Here is a 20190-nt window from a genome sequence, read left to right as displayed (position 1 = left end):
CTGCTTGGCAATATCAATATGGGCTTAGAAAGATCAAGAATCATAGTAGTCTATTCTGCTCCAAGGGATCACCAGCCCTGCCTAGGCAAATCTGTTTCCACAGTGGGTCTCACTCCCATGGAGGAGTGCTCCTAGTGCTGCTGCTCGTGCTTTGTTATCTTTAAAATTAAATGATTTCCCAAGTATCTCACCTCAGTATCCTTTGTGGCCTGTTAAGGCAGTCTGTATCACTCATCACTCTGAGCCACTAAACAAATCTATTTATTTTTCTATTTATTTGTTTGTTTATTTATTTATTTTCCTTTTTCCTGACATAAAGAGGAAAAAAAAATATGAACAGTTCACAGAAATTCTCTCCCTGGTGTGGAGTTTGTTTATTTGGGAGAAATAAGTCCTAATATGCATCACTTTGTTAGTGGAAAATGCAGAATGTGTGTAATATACCCATTTTGTAATGTCTCACTCTGGCAAAAGGCAGATTGTCCAGAACTGTACTTTCCCTTTTCCCTACAATTATCTTGGAACAGACTAGGACCATTAAAAATTGTTCAGAAGTTTCCACACTTAGAGCCTTAAAGTTTTCAGAATTTTGCAGGGTAAAGCAAAGGCAAGAATTTCCAAGTACAGAAAGATAAGGAAATAAGGACCCATGAGGCACATGATGCACTGAAGTATCACTAGTCTGAATGTGAAATATCTTCTGCTCACTCTCATTTTCAAGGAGACCTGGACTCTCTCAGCTCCTAAACTTCTGTTCAATTTAGGTTTTAAATTCTTAGGTAGAGACTTTTCTTCTTTTTCTATAGCATCCTTAGCTTCATCTTTGCACTGGTAATCTCTGAACAGCACCATCCCTTCTCCAATGCCATTAATGAGAAGAAAAGCAAAAATCAACTTCTTTTCTCTTTGAGCAAACAGGATATTGAAGTGGACAAGGTATAAGGGTAAAGAGCACAACTGATACGATTCAGCTTGTCTGAGACAAACTCCAGCTTCTCTGGGAGTGAGATGATTCCCAATTATTTACTAAGGGTACTGTCACCCTGTCCTGCATCTCCTAAACTCATAGGGTTTTTTTTTTGTTTTTTTTTTCTGTAGACTACCTTGTTACTTAAATGCAAAACATACCAAACCTCTAATATTAGGCCATGAATTTTGGCCTCAGCTCATCCACGCATGTTTGAGGATCTATGAGTATATTTTTTCCTTTTCCAGGCAATTCATAAAGTACACCCCTACTGCTATGACCGTTCCTGGGTTGTTCCACATTACGAAGAAGGCTACCTCCAACTAAAGCGCTTTTACTCTCCTAGTAAGAGCTTCCTCAAAATTGAGCCCAAGTCTGAGACACTAAGCTGTGGCTCCTCCACAGAGGTCCGAGTCCACTATATCCTTACTCCTGAGGCCATAGGAGAACTGAAGAAAATAACCTTTTACTACCTGGTAAGCTTGCACCTGCCACACAGTGAGATTGTCACTGGTAATTGTGGGTGGTTGGAGGTGAAAATACTAGTTTGTGACAGGAAGCTTTAAACACTTTCACATCTTCCTTATGAGGAAAGGCTGCAGGAACCAGGGATATTTGGTCTAGAGAAGAGGAGACTGAGGGGCGATCTCATTAATACTTACAGGTATATAAATGGTGGATGTCAGGAGGTTGGGACATCATTTTTTTCTGTTGTATCTAGTGACAGGACAAGGGGTAATGGGATGAAGCTGGAAAACAAAATGTTACATTTAAACATAAGGAAAAACTATTTCACTGTGAGGGTGAGGTAGCACTAGCACAGGCTGCCCAGGGAGGATGTGGAGTCTCCTTCTCTGGAGGTCTTCAAAACCCTTCTGGATGTGTTCCTGTGTTCTAGGTGGACCTGCTTTGGCAGGGGGGTTGGATTCGATGTTCTCTAAAGGTCCCTTCCAACCCTACTGTTCTATGATTATGATTCTATGATCATCCTACATATGTTCTTTTCCCACAAAAAGGAGAGTCTAGGTTAGGAACTGAAGAGTGAGGGTGTCCTAGTTCCCCCTAGGTGAGAACAGGGATGCTGAACAGGGTGAAAGCAGCAGACATACAGCTAAGTTGCTCGCCTCTCAGATTCCTCCTCTTGATGATTTGGCTCATGCATAACCTTAATAATAGCAAGATTTCTCCTTTTTTTCAGGTGATGGCCAAGGGAATCATTAAGCAAGCAGGTATCCACGTTCTGGATTTGGGCCAGGAAAGTGGTGAGTTCCTCTTCCCTGACAAATTGTCCCTGTGCTGGGACTCTAGGCAGTTGTAGCAGACATAGAAGCTGCTCCCATATAAACATAGGCATCGACATCTCCATGTCTCCTAAGGTATAGGAAGAGATTGAGCTTTCTTTTCTTTGCCTTTATTTAGGCCTTACACACATTCTCCCCGTGCCAGCTGTCTTTCTTCTGACATTGCATTTCTGGGGCTCCAGTGCTCCTAGAGATGCAGACTCATTTTCTGTTTTTAGGAAAATGGGACTTGAAACAAGATTTTCTGTCAGACTTACACATCTTTGTGAGCACTGTTTCATCCCACTTGGAGGCCTGGAGTTTCATCATGGCTAAGATGAAGTTCAACATGACATCAAAGTTAGAATTTTGGATGCTCCCAGAGCAGGTTTCCTGTACCTTAACTTTTTGCTTTTGTTTTATTCGCAAGCCAATAGAGTCTTCTTGATACAATTGCCTGTACAAGCTGATATTGCTCCAGTGGCTCAGATGCTTGTCTACACCACTGCTCCCAGTGGGGAGGTGATTGCTGATTCAACCAAGTTCAATGTAGAGAAATGTTTCAACAATAAGGTAAGTGTCTGCCTCTTGAGGGAGCAGCCATCAGACTGCAATGTGGTCAAGCTCATTTCTTTAGATTTACCAATACTGGACAAGCCACCTATCAACTGTTTTAGGTATCTTCCTGCTTACTGGTTTGTGCTAGCTTGAAGGAGATGAGCTGCTGGAAAAAAGGTGCTACCAGGGACTACAATGCTAAAACCCCTCTTAGCAACTCATCACAGTTGCTAATCTCAAGAGCATCTTACTGTCATACTGCAGCACACGTGTTTCACTCCACTCAAACTCATTCCAGCAATGAGGTGGCTGCATCACAGAGCAGAAATAAGACACTCACAGCCCCAGTCCAGTGAGGGAAGTCAATACTTGTCAGATCTTTCAACTCCCATACATCTTATCTTGTCATTTTAATTTCAGTTGTATGTAAACAGAGATAAAGCTGGCCTGAAGCTGCTGAGCAATGCACAGTGGTGTTTCAATAGCAATAATGAGGCTAAAAGGGCAGAAAAACAAAGCCTTTTTTTTTCTCTGTGAGCCTATGGACCACTGTTCTCATATAGACTCACATACTCCTCATGCAGAAGAGCAGATTGATGTATGAGCAGTCCTAAGAAGAGAATAACCTTAAAAACTCCCTTTGGGACTCCAGAGTAGTAGATGGGGCATTGCTAAAGACAGTCCTTTTTTCCTGCTAAAGCCCAAGCTAAATGGGTTCTTGAGACTGATATCACTATAGGAGCTTGGTCACCTGAATTTTGTTAATTTATTAAAGGTCATACTCTACACTGAATTAAGGTCTGAGGACAAGCCAAATGCCAAGCAATTTACATGCTTAGATACTGCTTTCCTCTCTGAAAGCATCCTAAATTCAAAGCTATTGTCAGAGCAGATAAGGACAGACCTTGGGCTATCTCTATGCTAGAGAGTTTTCCTAGTTACAAGCTTGCTACAGCCCTTGTTCTGCCATTTCCTGAAGAATCTTGGTTTTGCAGGCTCAAGATTGAGTCGCACCCTGGGAGAGGTGGGGAGAGATGCCAGCAGAAGGCATACTATGATCTGTCTGGGACATGAAGAAGACTGGTAGCTGATGTTGCTTTGTCAGGGTATATGTTTACTGTGAGGGTGCTTTGGCCACTGAATGTTAGGGAGGGGTTTATACGGACTAGGAGAAGGAAGATTTGTGCAGGTCAGCCATCATATTACAAAGTCATGTGAGATGGTGATGATGACTACTTTTTTTTAGCAACAGCTTCCAGAGCAGGGATTGATAAGGGGCCTTTAGAGCTGTGAGTTAGGTTTTGGGAAAGGCACACAAGTCTGGCAGGCCCCAACCACGGGCCAGAATCATCACCAGCCAGTAGATATTGCAATATTGCTCCTCATCACTGCTTCTCATGTTACCAAAGAATTTGCTAAGCAAGGTCTTTTGGAAGCCACATACAATATCTCCACATACAATATCTGGGTGCGGTACAGAGACAGGACCAGATTCAAAACCATGCCCAGATGACTGAACAGATCTAGCCACTATATGGGATTACCTCATTGCATTCACAGTGTACATAAAACTCAAAGCTGCCTTAATAGTTGTATGAGCAACTGTGATGCTTCAAGCTGCCAAGAACTAGTGGTTCCTCTGGTGCTGTAGGAGGCTGCTCTACAGTAGCACACAGGGAGTGAGTGGGTGGGGGAGGGAGTGTGCAAGTATATTTGGGCTTTGCAAGGTTGGAACTGATGCATTCATCTGGAGGAAAATTGTCCTGCAAGGGCAGAGCATCTGTGACATAGTTTTTCCTGTGGCTACAGGTGGATTTAAGCTTCTCTCCTTCTGAAGGCCTTCCTTCCTCTGATGCTAGCTTGCTGGTCAGAGCCTCCCCAAACTCCCTCTGTGCTGTCCGTGCTGTGGACAAGAGCATTCTCCTCATGAAGCCAGAAGCTGACCTGTCACCCAGCTCGGTAAGTACTTAGAGTGTGGAGCAAATCAGGGCCTGGTCAGAGCAAGTGCAGCCCAGCCCAGAGTGGAAACAGTGAACAGTCCTTCTTGTCAGTGCTGACACAGGTAAGCTGCCCCTTGCTGTTTCTCATTATCCTCCAGTGGGCAAAAGGATGAGAACTGGGCAGCAGCTGCTTCTTAGGGGTTTTGTGTGACTGTAGGGATGGCAATTAGGAAGCTCTTTTAAGGCAACTGCTTCTTTTGACCAGAGATGAACACTGATGTGTGTTTGATTATCATTTTTCAGTTATTCTCTCCAGACATGGATTAATTTTCTTTGAGTAACACTTTGAAGTGTCAGAGAGTTTATTCTCTTTATGCTAAGCAGTGAACAACAGTCCCTGAGTAGGGACAAAGTCCTGCAGTTGGGCTGACTAGTGTAATTTTTAATATATTTGAGCCATAATAACTAGAGTAACATGCTGTGCATAACAAAAGAGGCAACATCTCCAAATTTGGATCTCTTTTTTGACCCCAAATTCCCATTGCTTCCACCGCAGGGAGGTGGATTTATGTGCAGGTGATATAACTGTTATGGTGCTGGCATCCAGCTCAGTTGTACTTTGTGACAGTGGCCACTGAAAATGTCAAATAGCCTGCCTCCCTTTGCCTAGGTATATAGCTTACTGACAGTGAAGGAATCGCATGACTATTTACATGGTCCAGACATGGAAGAGTCCCTGGAGAACTGCATCCCCTTGAAGAAGATAGTTCTGAATGGGATCACCTACTCTCCAGTAGTAGAGATGAATGAAGATGACACTTACAGAATCTTAAAGGTATATGCTCTCTTTCATGGTTAGGAAGTAGAGTGGGAGAAAGACTGAGAATACTTCAGTCTTCTGTGGCATGATGAAACATAACAAGGGAAAGGTTTGTGAATCTGAATGATCTGACATTAATTTTTACCCAGAGGCAGGTGAGAGTCATATGCTTCACCTGTCTTGACAGTTTTTCTCTGTAATTGTTGGGAAAGGGATTGGTCTCAAAGTTTTCCTCTTATAGGAAAAGCTTTGAGGTTGACTTGAGATGAGGTTCTCATGAGAGGTAAATAATCCTGTGCCATTAAAGTTACCTCAAATAAATGAATATGTCCTTGAGCTGCATTGTAGCCACAGACATTTCTCTCCAGATAGAAAACTCTATCTATTCCCTGGCTCATCCTGCCAGCTGAGCTGGAATTGTACTGGGACCAGTGCCCTAGAAACAGAGAAGCTCTATCCTTTGGCCTCTCTGAACCACCCAGGCACCCAGACCCAAGGCTGGGGGTGATCACTTCAATGTCCAATCCACAGGCAGTCAACAGCTTCTCCTTTGGAGGCAGTAGAATACCAATGTCAGGTCTGTTGTGCAAACCTCAACAGGAATTGGCAACAAAAAATTTTGTTGGGTTTCTCTCCAATAGGATATGGGTTTAAAGGTTTTCACAAATACCAAGGTGAGGAAACCTTGGTATTGCAGCACTGAGAATTACATGCCTGAAGTCGCCTTTGCATCACCTTCAGCCTTGCCTGGAGCATCTATGCATTCAATGAGGAGTAGCGGTAAAAGAACTGTGTTTTTTTATACCTTTGTTTTGAACTGAGATCCTGTCTGTATTTTGGGGTGAATACTTAAACAAGAACTGGGATTATGAATTGAACCCATGGAAATTTTACTGAATTGGTGGGTTCCCAGGTTTCAGTTTCTCTATGTGTGGGGTTTATCTCTTTTGTTGGGTGGTGAAGGTCTGCAGACAAGCTTTGATAACTCCCCATAGGAAGTCAGCAGAACCAGGTAGTTTCCAAAGATTCTGCCAAACCAGAGGATACTACTCTGCTGCTGAATTCACTATCCACTAGGCTTTTACAGTAGACTTCTGGGTCAGTAGTACCATTTTCAATCTGTCCTCACTGATTTATTTGGTTTTATGTACGGTCAAGAGCAGATAAAGTGGATGACAAAATTTTCAGTGACAAGCTAGTAGACTTTATGGATTTATAATGCTAAGATGTATGTAACAGAAGTCCAGTCTGACATAGACTCACCTTATTTCTAAGGGCTATCTCAAATTTTACAGTGTAGCTGTTTGTGTGACAGAATTGGTCACATCATCCTCCAGAGTCTCATGTTAAAGGAAATATCCTAGGAAATCTAAGTTATTCTAACTGGGTAACTGATTCAGAGAGCTTTTCCTTGGCACAAGAACCTGTGCTTTTGTACATGTCCAAATGTCCAGTTTTAAGACAGTTTCAACTTCTAACATAAATTAATAAGATACGTGATAGATGCTTTTTAATTATTTTTAAACTGAAATAGGCAGCAGTAGAACACTGAAATACCATGATAGACAAATACATACATGCCACATGTGTCTCTGGCTAGGAGCTACATGACACACCTTGGATAGCATTTTTCACTTATGCTCTGAGATCTTCTTAAGACTATGGAGGTGTTTTTCACACAGACAAAATGGCTACTTGCTAGCTATACAATTGTTGTTCAAACACAGATATTAGTTTATCTGAAGTAGATTCTGGTAAATTCTAGTAGCCAAACTAGAATTTAGTTAAGAATTTTCTTCTTTATCTGTTTGGGTGTGTTTCTCTTTCCATTTGTAAAAGCCAAACAAACCATGTCCTACCTGTCTCATCTTTGTTTTCCAGTTGTTCAAAATCAAACACAGGCATATTTTTTACCAAATTTAATTCCAAAGTGAGAATATTTTCTTGGGAATAATTTCTGCACATGAAAATTTTGGTTTAGTCAAAAAGCCTATTTTTACTCCTCCCAAGTTCTAGCTGCATTTTTTTAGTTTGAGCATCTTCAGCCTATTTCTTGATGAGGCCATAGCTTTGGCAGAGAGATTGTTTTCCGAGTCACAATGACCCTACAAAAACCACGGCAACAGAGGGTTGTCCCATTGTTTGGTGGCCTGATAGGATGGAGAAGGACATGACGTTAAGACTGTACCTGAAAGGGAAAAGACTCCTTGCACAGAAGGTCATAAGTAGATCTTTGCTCTAGCGCCCTTGTTTTGACCTTGTGAAGTGCTGCCCAACAAACTTTGAGGTTCACTGGAGAAGAAGAGAAAATAATGGAAGGATCACTCTTCTTGCTAATAAGTCTTGACCTTGAAACTTCACTACTAGTGGTACCAGTGCTCACTATGGCCACAATAAACATCTGCCACGTAAACTGCTGCTTTGCCAAACGGAAGCCTGATGCTGATGTAGGTCTTGCTTGTTTGGAATTATCAGTAGTTGATTTCTCTTCCATCTTGCCACATTCAGGCCATCTTTCATATATGCTTTTTGGCTCATCAAACACTCCTGAAGAGCTGACAGAGACAGTCCGAAAGTATTTCCCAGAAACTTGGATTTGGAGTTTAGTATCTGTAAGGTGAGCACCTTGGGCTAGTTCATTCCTTTTTAATGAAATTGGTTTTATAAGTTGAAAATATGAGTCCTCAAGTCTTTGCCAAGCCTTTTCAATGCCAAAGTCCTTCACTGTTTGCACTTGGCAAAGTCTGAGATAGAATTACCTTCACCTCTGGTTACGTTGGTCCAAGGAGTGGTCATGGATCTGGAAGAGGATGTGGGGTGGCCCTGCTGTAACAAATGTACTGTGCCCCATCCGTCACACAGGCAGTACTGTTCAGTAGGCCAAAAAGCATACAAACACTCACCAAAATGCCACAAAAATAATCTCTCTGCCCTTGCTGTCTATTCTTGGTCCCTCGCCAGCTCCGAGGGAAATGCTGATCTCGATGTTACCATCCCTGACACCATCACCGAGTGGAAAGCCAATGCATTCTGCACTTCAGCAGACATGGGCTTTGGCCTGTCCCCAACAGTGTCCCTCAGAGCTTTCCAGCCCTTCTTTGTAGAGCTCACTATGCCTTACTCTGTGGTGCGTGGCGAGTCCTTCACACTGAAAGCCACCGTTTTTAACTACCTCACCACCTGCATCAGGGTAAGGAAGGTTTAAGTCTTTCTCTGTACTTGTGTACCTTCTCATACACCTCTTGCTTTCACCTAGCTTTCTTGTCTATCTCTGAGCAGCCCTAGACCCTTTACTTGTGAAATTCTTATGTTATTCCTCCTATATATGCCAAATATGGAACCCACAACTTCAGCTCCCAGCTTCTTTGCTACTGAAGAAATAGCTATTGCTATGGCCTCTTGGCTCCCTTTCTCTCATGATCACCCTTCCCCCAATGTGCCTCTCAATACAACTTGCAGGTCAGTGTGACCCTGGCTCAGTCTACTCATTTTCTGGCCGCTCTGGTGGAAAACGAGGAAGAATCTCATTGTCTCTGTGAGAATGGGCGGAAAACTGTGGCTTGGCTGGTGACTCCACGATCTCTAGGTAAAGGTCTCAGTGTGCTGAAAACTGCAGGGAGGGTTTCTCTGTGCTGTTCTTACCATTCAGTATTGTGTGCTAGAGCCACACAGTTTCCTAGGAAGCACTACATCTAAGCGTCTGACTCACGTAGGGTTATTTGTGAGCCAAAGACTAGCAGACTCACTGTCCAAGCTTGTGTCTGGCACATGCAAGACTAGCAAGCCTTACAGCCCTTGGACAACATCTTCTGAAGACAGAAACATGGCTGTCCAGTACGGTTGCTCTGATGACTCTCTTGCTCCTAGAGATTAGCCAATTGCCCCATGCACTCCTCATACTTTGTTTTCACTGTTGTTATGTGCTGTGGTAGCAGCTGTGGTGTGCAGCTGGGATAGCACTGTGCTAGTGAGTCCCCCAACTCTGATGTCCTAAGATCTGGAAGAGTCACCTTTCAGTGGCAGTGCAGCTCATCTGCTCGAAGGTGGCTTCTGATATAGATAGCTATGTTCTTGTGGGAAAATGGAAACTCTTAGAAGTGACGGTGGCTCCCATTGTCTGACTCTGCCTGGCAAGGCTGTCTGACCCCTGTTTTCTCCAGGGCAGGTAGAGTTTTCGGTGACCACCGAGGCCCTGCAGAACCAGCAGCCCTGTGGGAATGCCATCGTGGAGACCCCTGAGAAAGGGAGGAAGGACACTGTCATCAGACAGCTGCTGGTGGAGGTATGTGGGCTGTGAGAAGGGAGCACTGAGCTTTCTGTGTTCAGTTTTGGGCCTCTCACTACAATAAAGATATGGAGGTGCTGGAGCGTGTCCAGAGACAGGCAATGAAGCTGGTAAAGGGTCTCAAGAACAAGTCTTATGAGGAGAGCCTGGGCGAACTGGGGTTGTTTTAGCCTGGAGAAAACTGGGGAGAGCTGGAGTTGTTTAGCCTGGAGAAGAGAAGGCTAAGGGGACGCATGGTCACTCTCTACAACTACCTGAAAGGAAGCTGTAGTTGGTCTCTTCTCCCAAGTAATGAGTGATAGGACAAGAAGAAACAGCCACTAACCAGAAGGCTGTGCTGCCATCCAATGAGACCTAGACGGGCCGGACAGCTGGACAGGGAGAAATCTAATGAAGTTCAATAAGGGCAAGTGTAGAGTCTTGCATCTGGCAAAGAATAGCCCCATGTACCAGTACCGGTTGGGGAATGAACTCTTAGAGAATAGTGTAGAGGAAAGGGACCTGGGGTCTTGATGGACAGCAGGATGACCATGAGCCAGCAATGTGCCCTCATGGTCAAGAGGGCCAGTGGCATCCTGGGATGTATTTGGACTGTGGTTAGTAGGTCGAGAGTGGTTCTTCTTTCTGTCTACTCTGCCCTCGTGAGACTGCTTCTGGAATATCGTGTCCAGTTCTGAGCACCTCAGTTCAAGAAGGACAGGGAGCTAGTTGGAGAGAGTTCAATGCAAGGGCACAAAGATGATGAAGGAAGTGGAGCACCTCCCTCCTCTGAGAGAGCTGGGACTCTTAGCTTGGAGAAGAGGAGACTGAGGGGTGATCTTGTTAATGTTTACAAATGTGTAAAGGGTGGGTGTCAGGAGGATGGAACCAGGCTGTTCTCAGTGATGTCCAATGATAGGACAAGGGGCAATGGGTATAAACTGGAACACAAGAGATTCCAAAGAAATACAAGGAACAATTTCTTCACTGTGAGAGTGACAGAGCACTGGAACAGGCTGTCCAGGTGGGTTGTTGAGTCTCCTTCTCTGGAGACATTCAAAATCCACCTGGACAAGTTCCTGTGTGACCTACTCTAGGTGGTTCTGCTCTGGCAGGGGGGTTGGACTAGATGATCTTTCAGGATCCTTTCCAACTCTTAAGATTCTGGGATTCTGTGGATGATAGATAATCTAGGCTCCCTTTCCCATGAAAGGCGGGACCAGATGATCTTTTGAGGTCCTTTCTAACACGAGTTGGTGTATGATTCTATAATATCACTATTCATTGTAGTCATATGATGGTCTTACACTGTCTTTGTACTTTTTGTGTGGTCAGGGCTGCATGAAGACTGTGTCTTAATAACATGTCTCCCAGTACTCTAAACTTTCCCTTTCTTCTACTGTAGCAGCACTCCTACTCCAGGCCATCCTTCCTTTTTTCTCCTACCTGTCACCTTATATTTCAATACACAGTCATTATGTGTCCTCCTTTTGAGACTCCTTCAGTAAGTTTGCCAGGTAGCACATGCTGCCTTTCTGTTAGTTGAGTGGCCAGGCAAACTCTCAAGCTGTGTGTTATGCAATTCTGGTTTGCTACCATAGTCTGGCACCAGGATGAATTCACAAGCACCTGTAGGAATTCAATGCCTGTGGACAAGTTCTCTGAAAACTCCAGATATTATAAAAGTCCATGAAAATGTGTTAAAATTTTACAGCTTAACTATCTCCTGTGACAAGAAGAGTTGCTGATACAGTATGGTAGAGAAAGAAATATTATGTGGCATAGGAAAATGCTACTTTATGTGCCGCATGTGGTTATCTGGCAGGTAGATTCTAAGTTCTTAGCTTTTCTCTCTGTATCATAAAACCCCTTAATGTTTGCATACTATGTTGTATGGTATCAGTAGTGGCACCACATATTATCATTTACAACATCTTTACTTTCTATTATTAACAGACACAGTTTTTCCTTCAAGCATCTGCAGCATTATGATAAATAGCACTGAATACTTCTCTTCAGGACAGCCCTCGAGCTACTGTGAGCTTTTGCTAACAAAAGCACTTGCTGTAATGCTGCAGTCCTTTTGTTACAAAGATTTCAAGTGTCTCTTGCTGCCTACAATAGTTGCAGGTCATCCATGTGGTAGACCTACAGCCTTCTCTCCTTTTCCTGTCCCTCCTCCACTGACAACACCAGTCACTTAGGATCATATTTCTTTTACATGCTTATTATTTGAGAGCTCTGTATTTCAGAGAGTGTTTGTGACTACCTCTTCTTCTCCAGTTCATTTACTTTTCTTTACACGTATCCTTCTGTCTTTGTTAAGGATTCTTCTGCTCATGTGTGTTTCCTGTCTCACTAATTTCTCACTTCTCTTATTTTCCTCCATCCCATCCAAGCCTGAAGGAATTGAGAAGGAAACCTCCCAGAACTCTGTGCTCTGTGTAAAAGGTAAAGTCCACATCCCTCACTCTCTCTATTTGTATCTGTGTGGTTAGATGGGTGGGATGTGCCTGGAGGAGGAGGACAATGGTGCCTTTATAATATTCTGGGCTGACAGGCTGACATTTTAGGTAATCAAAATGTGCCCCATTAGTTGGGAGCCCGAGACATTACACAGAAGAAGCATCAGAGTATGAGCTAGGACAGAATTTGCATTACTGCACCCCTATTCTTTTGTCTGCTGACTTTGGGATCGCATCTCCTCTCTCCTGTTTTCTAGAGTGCTCAGGAAAATGCTGTAGAAACACAATCCACAGTGGCTGGAAGTGATTGCAGAGTTTGCCTTATTGCCAGGGAAAACAGAAGTGACTGAAGTCAGGGCATTTCTATGCAAAGTGTTACTGGTGTTTCATTCACTTCTTCCTTTCCATTAACCATTTCTTGAGACTGCACTGAAGTTGTTTGGGCCTTGTTTCTCTCTCAGGAGCACCTAGGAAAGAGAAGTTTTCCCTGTTACTACCCTCAAATGTGGTACAAGACTCAGGCAGAGCATATTTCTCAGTGCTGGGTGAGTGTGCACTGCCAGTTCTCTGCCAGTGCACTAACCTTTCTCTCCTTTCCCTTCTTTCTTTTTCTTTGCTGTTCTGTGTTTTATTCCAGGACCTTTATCAGTCCAGATTATCTTTTATTCTTTTTTGTCATGTCTTGCTTCTCTTGTTCAGTAGCTCCCTCTGATTCTGATAGCCAGTTCTGAGTATTGCTGATATCCTTCTGGTATCTTCTGCTCCCCAGGCGACATCATGGGTACTGCCATGCAGAACCTGCACCAGCTCCTCCAGATGCCATTCGGCTGTGGGGAGCAGAACATGGTCCTGTTTGTACCCAACATATACGTCCTCGACTACCTGAACAAGACAGGGCAGCTGAGTGAGGAAGTCAAATCCAAAGCCACTGGATACTTAGTGAGCGGTGAGCTGGGACACTGCTTTTGCTTCTGCTTTGGCTTTTTTCCAGATCCTACCTTCAGTGACTCTGTCAAGTGCTATCCAGATGTGGAAAGAGAGCTTCTCTCATGCACAGATGGTCTCTGCTGTATGCCTGAGAAAGCCCTTTGCTGCTTTTCCTTTATTATTTTCCATTGCTTAATCATTAGTGTACCTGATCATTGCACCCACTTTTCTCTGCTCCCTACTTGGGATGCAATGCAGTGCAGATTTGTTAGGTGACCTGCTACAGGGGTTTGTCCATCATCATTACTGTGTCCCGCTCTCCTTCTGAAGAAGGGCAGATGTTGCTCCTCCTAATGCAGTACAAGCAGTGCATGGAGGTAGGAACGTACCGGTACGTCTTATTGGTTAGGATAGGACTGATCTATTTCTCTCTCCTGTGCCTTTGCAGATACAGCTGTTTTCCTGTTCCCCCATCCCTCAACAGACTTTCTGTGGCATCTGAAGCTTGTTCTTTGCAGGTTATCAGAGACAGCTGAACTACAAGCACCCAGATGGCTCTTACAGTACCTTTGGACCACGTTATGGCCAACCAGGGAACACTTGGTGAGATTTCAATGTCATTTGTACTTCCCCATATGATTCTTTTTCTCACCTAAAGATTTATAATGCTGCATGACATTTGATAGGAAATGTAGATGAGTAGACTTTCCAGAGGTGCTGTGGTGACTCCTACTTCATGATAAAGGCTGCATCAGCCAGTTGTGTAGCTGAAGCATGTTCTCCCAGCAGCAGATAAATTGGAGGAGGAATTTCAAATCCTGACTGAGGAAGGCTGAAGAATTGCAGTGGCAGCTCTTCTAGACTAGCATCTGCTGAGAAGGCTGCTGAGTGGTGTTTTCATACAAGTGGAAAGGATGATAATTTAAGAGCAGTGCTGGGTGGGTTTCTTTCAAGAGTGTTTGTGTTGCTAAGCAAAGACAGCCTGGAGGAGCATGTGTGCTGCCACTGTGATTTATTGTAAAGTTCTGAGTTTCTCCAGCATATCATTGCCATGCATTTTCAACATTAGGTAAGGGTAAGAGTGGATGATTTCATCACCTTCAGTTTGCTTTTAGATTCTCAAACAGTACTTGGCTCTCGACAGCATGTTGGCTTCTCACCACATGCCTGCTTGTTTTCCATAACTGCTTGTAACAACTCTAGCAAAAACTCTTTTAACATGTTCTTTACTTTAAAACTCTGGAGAGGTCTGGGAAACCCATGAGGCATGGATTTCTAGCATAAGTCCTGTCAGCAGGCCATGAGCTAACGGTTTTAGTTATTCTTCCCTGTCATTTTGAGTATTACTGTTATGCAGATATTGAGCTAACTGGCATGCAATTCCCTACTTTTTCCAGTGAGGTTTTTTTAGATACAGATCAACAATGACTGTCCTTCAAATTGTAGCCTCAACATGAATGGATCACAGGATTTTCTAAGCCAAGAGAGAGACAAGAAATAAAGGCGGGAAACAGTTTTTTGATAGATGTTCCGAGGTGAAGATATAGTATACATATGGTCTGACTAATTGGGCCACAGTTCCCCAGACTCTCTTACCATTCTCCAGACAGATGACCTGCACATGGCCCTGTCACCTGAGATAAACAACATGCCTGCTCAGGCCCTTTCACTCATCTTTCTTGCTTTCAGGCTCACAGCCTTTGTCCTCAAGGCCTTTGCCCAGGCCCGGACTCACATCTTCGTAGATGAGAACCACATCCAGGATGCTTTGGTCTGGCTGTCCTACAAACAGAAGGAGAACGGCTGTTTCCAGAGTTCTGGGACACTCCTGAACAATGCCATGAAGGTAATGTGTCTGGTGGGGTCCAGTTGAGCTTCTTGAGCAACCAGGCAGATGGAAAATCCTCATGTCAACGGCAAGCACTAGTGAGCCAGACACCATTCCCTGTGATCACCAGAGTAGGAAGGAGAATGAAGGCTAACCTGCACTTTATAAGTGACATTGATACCTCCACATCAGCTGTAAGGAGGAGGCAAACTAAGGGTCTAAAATGAAGAATCAAGTATCCCCGCTGGATTGGGAGAAAAGAATGTAGGTGGGGAAAGCATATACCTTTGTGTTTCTCTGCAGGGTGGAGTGGACAACGAGGTCTCACTGACGGCCTACATCACTATCGCATTTCTGGAGATTCCTCTGCCTGTAACTGTATGTGGCTACACCCTAACTTGATCCAGTTGCATTCTGTCAGTCTACAATGACACAGCACTTCCCAAAATAACTCCAGATTGGACAAAGGACTTGTTTGTTTAGATCTGTGATACAAAAATTAGGTGCCATCAATTTTAGTGTTTCTGGAACACAGTGTACCGTGCTTGTTCCTAGATCTCATACTGGCAGACCCTTCCTCAGTGAAATGATGTGCTGATATTAAGACTGATATCTCATTTCTCTGCAGCCTTCTAACAACTGGTTATGTCTCTCAGCACTCTGTTGTGCGTAATGCTCTGTTCTGCCTGGAGATGGCCGCGGGTAAGACAGACAACCATGTGTACACCAAGGCACTGCTGGCATATGCCTTCGCCCTGGCACAGAAGGAAGAGAAGCGGAAGGCATTGCTTGACTCACTTGAAAAGGAAGCTGTGAAAAAGGGTGAGTGCTCCGGGTGGGACTTCTCCTTCTCACAACCCACAGCCCTTGCATCCTCTCTTCATAAAATGGCTTTTAGTGGTGGGGCAATGGATGCAGGAGATGGCTTCTGCGGGTGCAGACAGGTGGAGGGACAGGAAAGACTGTGCAAAGGGGCTGCGTTTTTGAGAATCCCCTCTCGGTACCCAACCCTCCTTCCCTGCTCGAAGGGAGTTCATTGGGAAGAACCAGGCATCGTCCCCATTGATGCTGCAGCGAAGGGCAGCTCTGCTGGTGTCTCTCCATGAGCCGCTGCTCTTACCATGCCAGGCACTGCTTAGCAAAGGCTTGGCACTGTTTGTGGCTGCTCCTCCTTCCAGTGCACGTGCTCAACACACAACAAAGCCGACTTTGCACAGCCCAAGGGACAATAAATCAGGGAAAATCTGGAGGTGCTGACAGAGAAAACCAACATCTGGGTCATTTCAGAGGCCACAGCATGAGCTCTGAGCCTTCCGGGAAATCACATAATGACTTGGAAGCCTCTGGTGAGGTCGGGCTGGGCAGTGAGTTTGACCAAACACTGGGCAGCAGGTGTGAGAGCAGTATTCGCAACACCTTTGGCCTTCTCCGCCTGCAGCTGACTCTCAAGCCCTGGCCACATTCTTTGGGCTTGTCACTGTCCACTGCCAGCATCTCTACTCAACAAGGGAAGGAGTGCCAGCCTGGTGCTCAGAGCCGTAAATGTCTGTGTGAGTCTGGGGTCTAGGACGGAGCAGCATCTGAGTCTGAGGACTGAGCCTTAGCAGCCTCAGGATGGTTGTGAACCTGCAGCAAGCACGAACCTAACCCTCCTCACTTCATTCCGCATGACACATGGAGGCTCTGCGCTCCCAACTGGGCTGGCAGCAGGTCAAGACCCCCCTGCTAATAATTGCTTGTTGCTTTGTCTCCACACTCCCTGCCCCCTGCGAAGATGGGACTGTTCACTGGCAGCGGCCAGGGAAAGAGCCGGAGGTGGATCTGCCATACTACCACTACCGTGCTCCCTCTGCTGAAGTGGAGATGACAGCCTACGTGCTCCTCGCTCACCTCACCACGCAACCAGCCCCTTCCCAGAAGGAGCTGTCCTTTGCATCTCTGATCGCAAGGTGGATCATCAGTCAGCAGAACCCGAACGGAGGCTTCTCCTCCACCCAGGTGAGCTGCTTCCCTCCTGGGAGCTCACACAGAGGTGTGTGAGGATGGGAAGTGTCCAGGGGGGAGCACAGTCAGGTCAGCCAGGGCCGGTACTGTCCCCCTGCGTTGTAGCCCCGCAGTATTCCCCACAGCCTACACGTTCCCAAGAGGCTGGGGGCTGCCTTAGAGGGAGCTCAGGGCACCCGCAACTGCTGCACAGAGGACCCACCTGAAAACATGCACAAGCTGCTCTTTCCCTCTGTCCTCTGTACTTGAAGCTCCAGAAAGCAACAAAGGCAGGGGAGGGTGCCCGCTGACAGCAAAGGGCAGGCTGCGGGAGGACAGGCTGTGGCAAGGCTCACCGCATCCCTGGGTGCATCTCCTTCAGGACACAGTGGTGGCTCTGCAAGCCCTGTCCCTGTACGGAGCCGCCACCTACGCCAAGAGCGGAGCAGCTTCCCAAGTGACACTGCGATCGGGAGGAGACTTCCAGCAAGACTTCCAGGTGGATCCCAGCAACCGGCTGCTGCTCCAGCGCGTGGCCCTGCCCCGGGTGCCAGGGGAGTACAGCACGGAGGTGTCTGGTGAAGGATGCGTCTACCTGCAGGTGAGGGTGATGAAGGGAGCCCCTTGCCAGGGAGAGAGCCAAAGGGACAGGAGAGAGGGGAGGAGGCTGCAGGAGAGGGAAGAGGAGAGAAGGTATGAGGAGGAGAAAGTGTTGCAGAGAAGGATCTGCAGTGTGGAGGAGCTGTGAAATGGGAGCAGTGTGGAAGCTGGATGGGGAGAGGATGTTCTCTCACGTGGTGAGCATGTATCTGCACATGCTCACAGGGAACTGCTGGCTCTCTCCTAGACAAGCCTGAGGTACAACGTGCAGCCCACACAGGAGGACGCGCCCTTCCTGCTTCATGTGTACACAATTCCAGAGACATGTGAGGACTCCAAGGCTCACAAGGTCTTTGACGTAGGCATAAATGTCAGGTGAGTCTGCGTTTGGGTCTGAGCCTCCCACAGAGAAGCTGTGGGAGCTGGAGGTCTGCTGAGCTACTCTGGGAGCCCTGGAGCAGCAGTGCCTCCCCGGGAAGGTGGGCAGGGAGCATCTGGGCTGGGAGGAGAGGCTGTGGAGGGAAGGATACGTCCTGCTGTGGTGGAGCTATGGACAGCCCCATGCTGGGCTAGCAAGAGGCTGCATGGATGCCTAGAAGACCTGGGCCTAGCTGGGGAAGAAGGTGCTGAACTGTCAGGACATGCCTAGGGTGCCAAGTGTTAGAGAAAAGGTGGCAGTGGCCCCAGCTTTGACTGGACATGTGCTGAATCTTTGTTGCTTGGTTCCTTAGTTACACTGGGGAGCGCAACAGCTCCAACATGGTGATTGTTGATGTGAAGATGCTGTCAGGATTCATCCCTGTAAAGTCCTCCGTGAGGAAGGTAAGATCCTGTTTGTAAAACAAGCAACATCCAGCTTCTTATTTTTAAGACAACTTCCAAGTGCACTTAGCAAACCAGAGGGCTTCAGGATCTGAATCACCTTGATTTTGCTGTTGTCATCTGCACATTTACTTTGTGCTGTATTTTCCTGCCTGGCTGAAGACCAGCACAAGAGGAGACAGTGTGATGAATCTAGCAAAAACAGATTAAGTATTTTTTCTTTTGGACTGGTGATGGGCACCTTTATTATCACTGTGTCCCAATATCTCCCATTGACATCTCCCATTGGCATAGCTCTCTTAATGTTTCTCTTTTCCCTCCACTAATCTGTCAACACCTTGTAGCATTGTTACTTGCTCTTGAGTCACTGTTAGAGATGCTGAGTATGATCTGGTAAATAAAGGTAGTGATATGATATTGCAGAACTAGCAAGCCAGAAGGAATGTATTTTCATCATTCCATGCTGATGAAGGGAAGACCTGGGGACCATGATACAATGATGCACACCAAAGAGGCAGTTCTGTGCTGTTGAATTAGTTCCCCAAGTACCCCAGATTTCAATACACTGCATTAGGCTGTACAAAGGGCACAGGAAGACTATCCTCAGTGCAGTAACATCTTGGTCTTCTTTCTTCAGTTGGAAAGTCACGCTGTTATTGAGCGCACAGAGTTGAGCACCAACCATGTCCTAGTCTATCTGGAAAGGGTGAGTATTTCTCTGCGCCAAGGATGGGTCAGAAAGACAGGCATTGGGACATTTGGCCACATAGAGCAAAAGATCTGGGACTCAAAACTACTTCAGCTCTGACTGAAATAGAACTACATCTCATACTGACTTTTGCTGACTTTTCAGACTCAGTGGTGCTTTCCTCCCAGCCTTCATCAGGCTTTCCCTCGACCCCTTGCACAGTTTGAGCCCTGACCTCCCCAGCTGCCAGAACACCTATCCCACAGCATGGGGACTGACCAGCAGGTTTCCCTTGTCCCTTGCCAGCCCCACAGCCCCCACAGCCCCAGGGCCTGGCACAGGCACAGGGAGGGTGCGGGAGCCCAGAGTCCCTGCAGGGCACAGGGGAGCCCCTGAGCCTCCACCACTTCCCTTCACCAGCTGAGCAGCGAGACCCTCAGCTTCTCCTTCTCGGTGGAGCGGGACGTCCCCGTGCAGGGACTGAAGCCAGCCCAGGTGAAGGTCTATGACTACTACGAGACAGGTGAGTGCAGACAATGGGCAAGAAGGCAGTGGGACATGTGGGGGGTACAGGAACTGCTGCCTGCTTGGCCCTTGGGCACATGGGGAGGGGAGACGCTCATGAGGCTGCTGTGAGGGACAGCTCTGTCCTGCGGCTGCTGCCCCAGACAGGGCCGGGGCTGTGCTCCCTCTCTCCCTCCCTCCTTCCTCTGGGGGAAACTGGCACGGGCAGCAGCCTGCTGTGGGGCCTGGCAGAAGCCTCTCTCTGCCCCCTATCCTGCTGCCAAGAGTGCTGAGGGGCTCTGACAGCCCATGCTCTCTCTTCTCTTCTGTTTTCCAGACGAGTTTGCCACTCAGGAGTACAGCGCTCCCTGCACCACAGGTAGGGGGATCGAGTTCCCTTCCATTCTTTGCACTTCTCTACATCTTCTTCACTGAAATTTTTGGTCTCCCAGCCAGCGCTTGCCTCCTTCTGCTCCATGGGTGGTTTGGGTGAGATTGGCCCAGCTCACAGGCACAGATTTGGTACATAAAATTGAGAGCACAG

The 20190-nt window shown here is 46.3% G+C and overlaps 1 protein-coding gene across 1 annotated transcript in view; it reads left to right on the top strand.

Moving 5' to 3' along the window:
• Positions 1-20190, top strand: part of A2M (alpha-2-macroglobulin) — a 31510-nt gene that overhangs the window by 10073 nt on the left and 1247 nt on the right. The window contains exons 12-35 of the mRNA XM_062007718.1: positions 1216-1443; positions 2166-2229; positions 2678-2820; positions 4615-4764; positions 5416-5580; positions 6207-6345; positions 8074-8182; positions 8527-8755; positions 9025-9151; positions 9726-9847; positions 12229-12280; positions 12756-12839; positions 13064-13240; positions 13740-13824; positions 14911-15067; positions 15353-15427; positions 15706-15871; positions 16824-17047; positions 17415-17633; positions 17880-18007; positions 18364-18454; positions 19092-19160; positions 19563-19665; positions 19984-20025. Of these exons, the coding sequence (XP_061863702.1) occupies positions 1216-1443; positions 2166-2229; positions 2678-2820; positions 4615-4764; positions 5416-5580; positions 6207-6345; positions 8074-8182; positions 8527-8755; positions 9025-9151; positions 9726-9847; positions 12229-12280; positions 12756-12839; positions 13064-13240; positions 13740-13824; positions 14911-15067; positions 15353-15427; positions 15706-15871; positions 16824-17047; positions 17415-17633; positions 17880-18007; positions 18364-18454; positions 19092-19160; positions 19563-19665; positions 19984-20025 (3148 nt within the window). The remainder of the gene's footprint in view (positions 1-1215; positions 1444-2165; positions 2230-2677; positions 2821-4614; positions 4765-5415; positions 5581-6206; positions 6346-8073; positions 8183-8526; positions 8756-9024; positions 9152-9725; positions 9848-12228; positions 12281-12755; positions 12840-13063; positions 13241-13739; positions 13825-14910; positions 15068-15352; positions 15428-15705; positions 15872-16823; positions 17048-17414; positions 17634-17879; positions 18008-18363; positions 18455-19091; positions 19161-19562; positions 19666-19983; positions 20026-20190) is intronic.

Source organism: Colius striatus, chromosome 1 (genome assembly GCF_028858725.1).
Source record: "Colius striatus isolate bColStr4 chromosome 1, bColStr4.1.hap1, whole genome shotgun sequence".
NCBI classification, from domain to species: Eukaryota; Metazoa; Chordata; class Aves; order Coliiformes; family Coliidae; genus Colius; species Colius striatus.
This window is presented reverse-complemented; position numbering and strand designations above follow the sequence as displayed.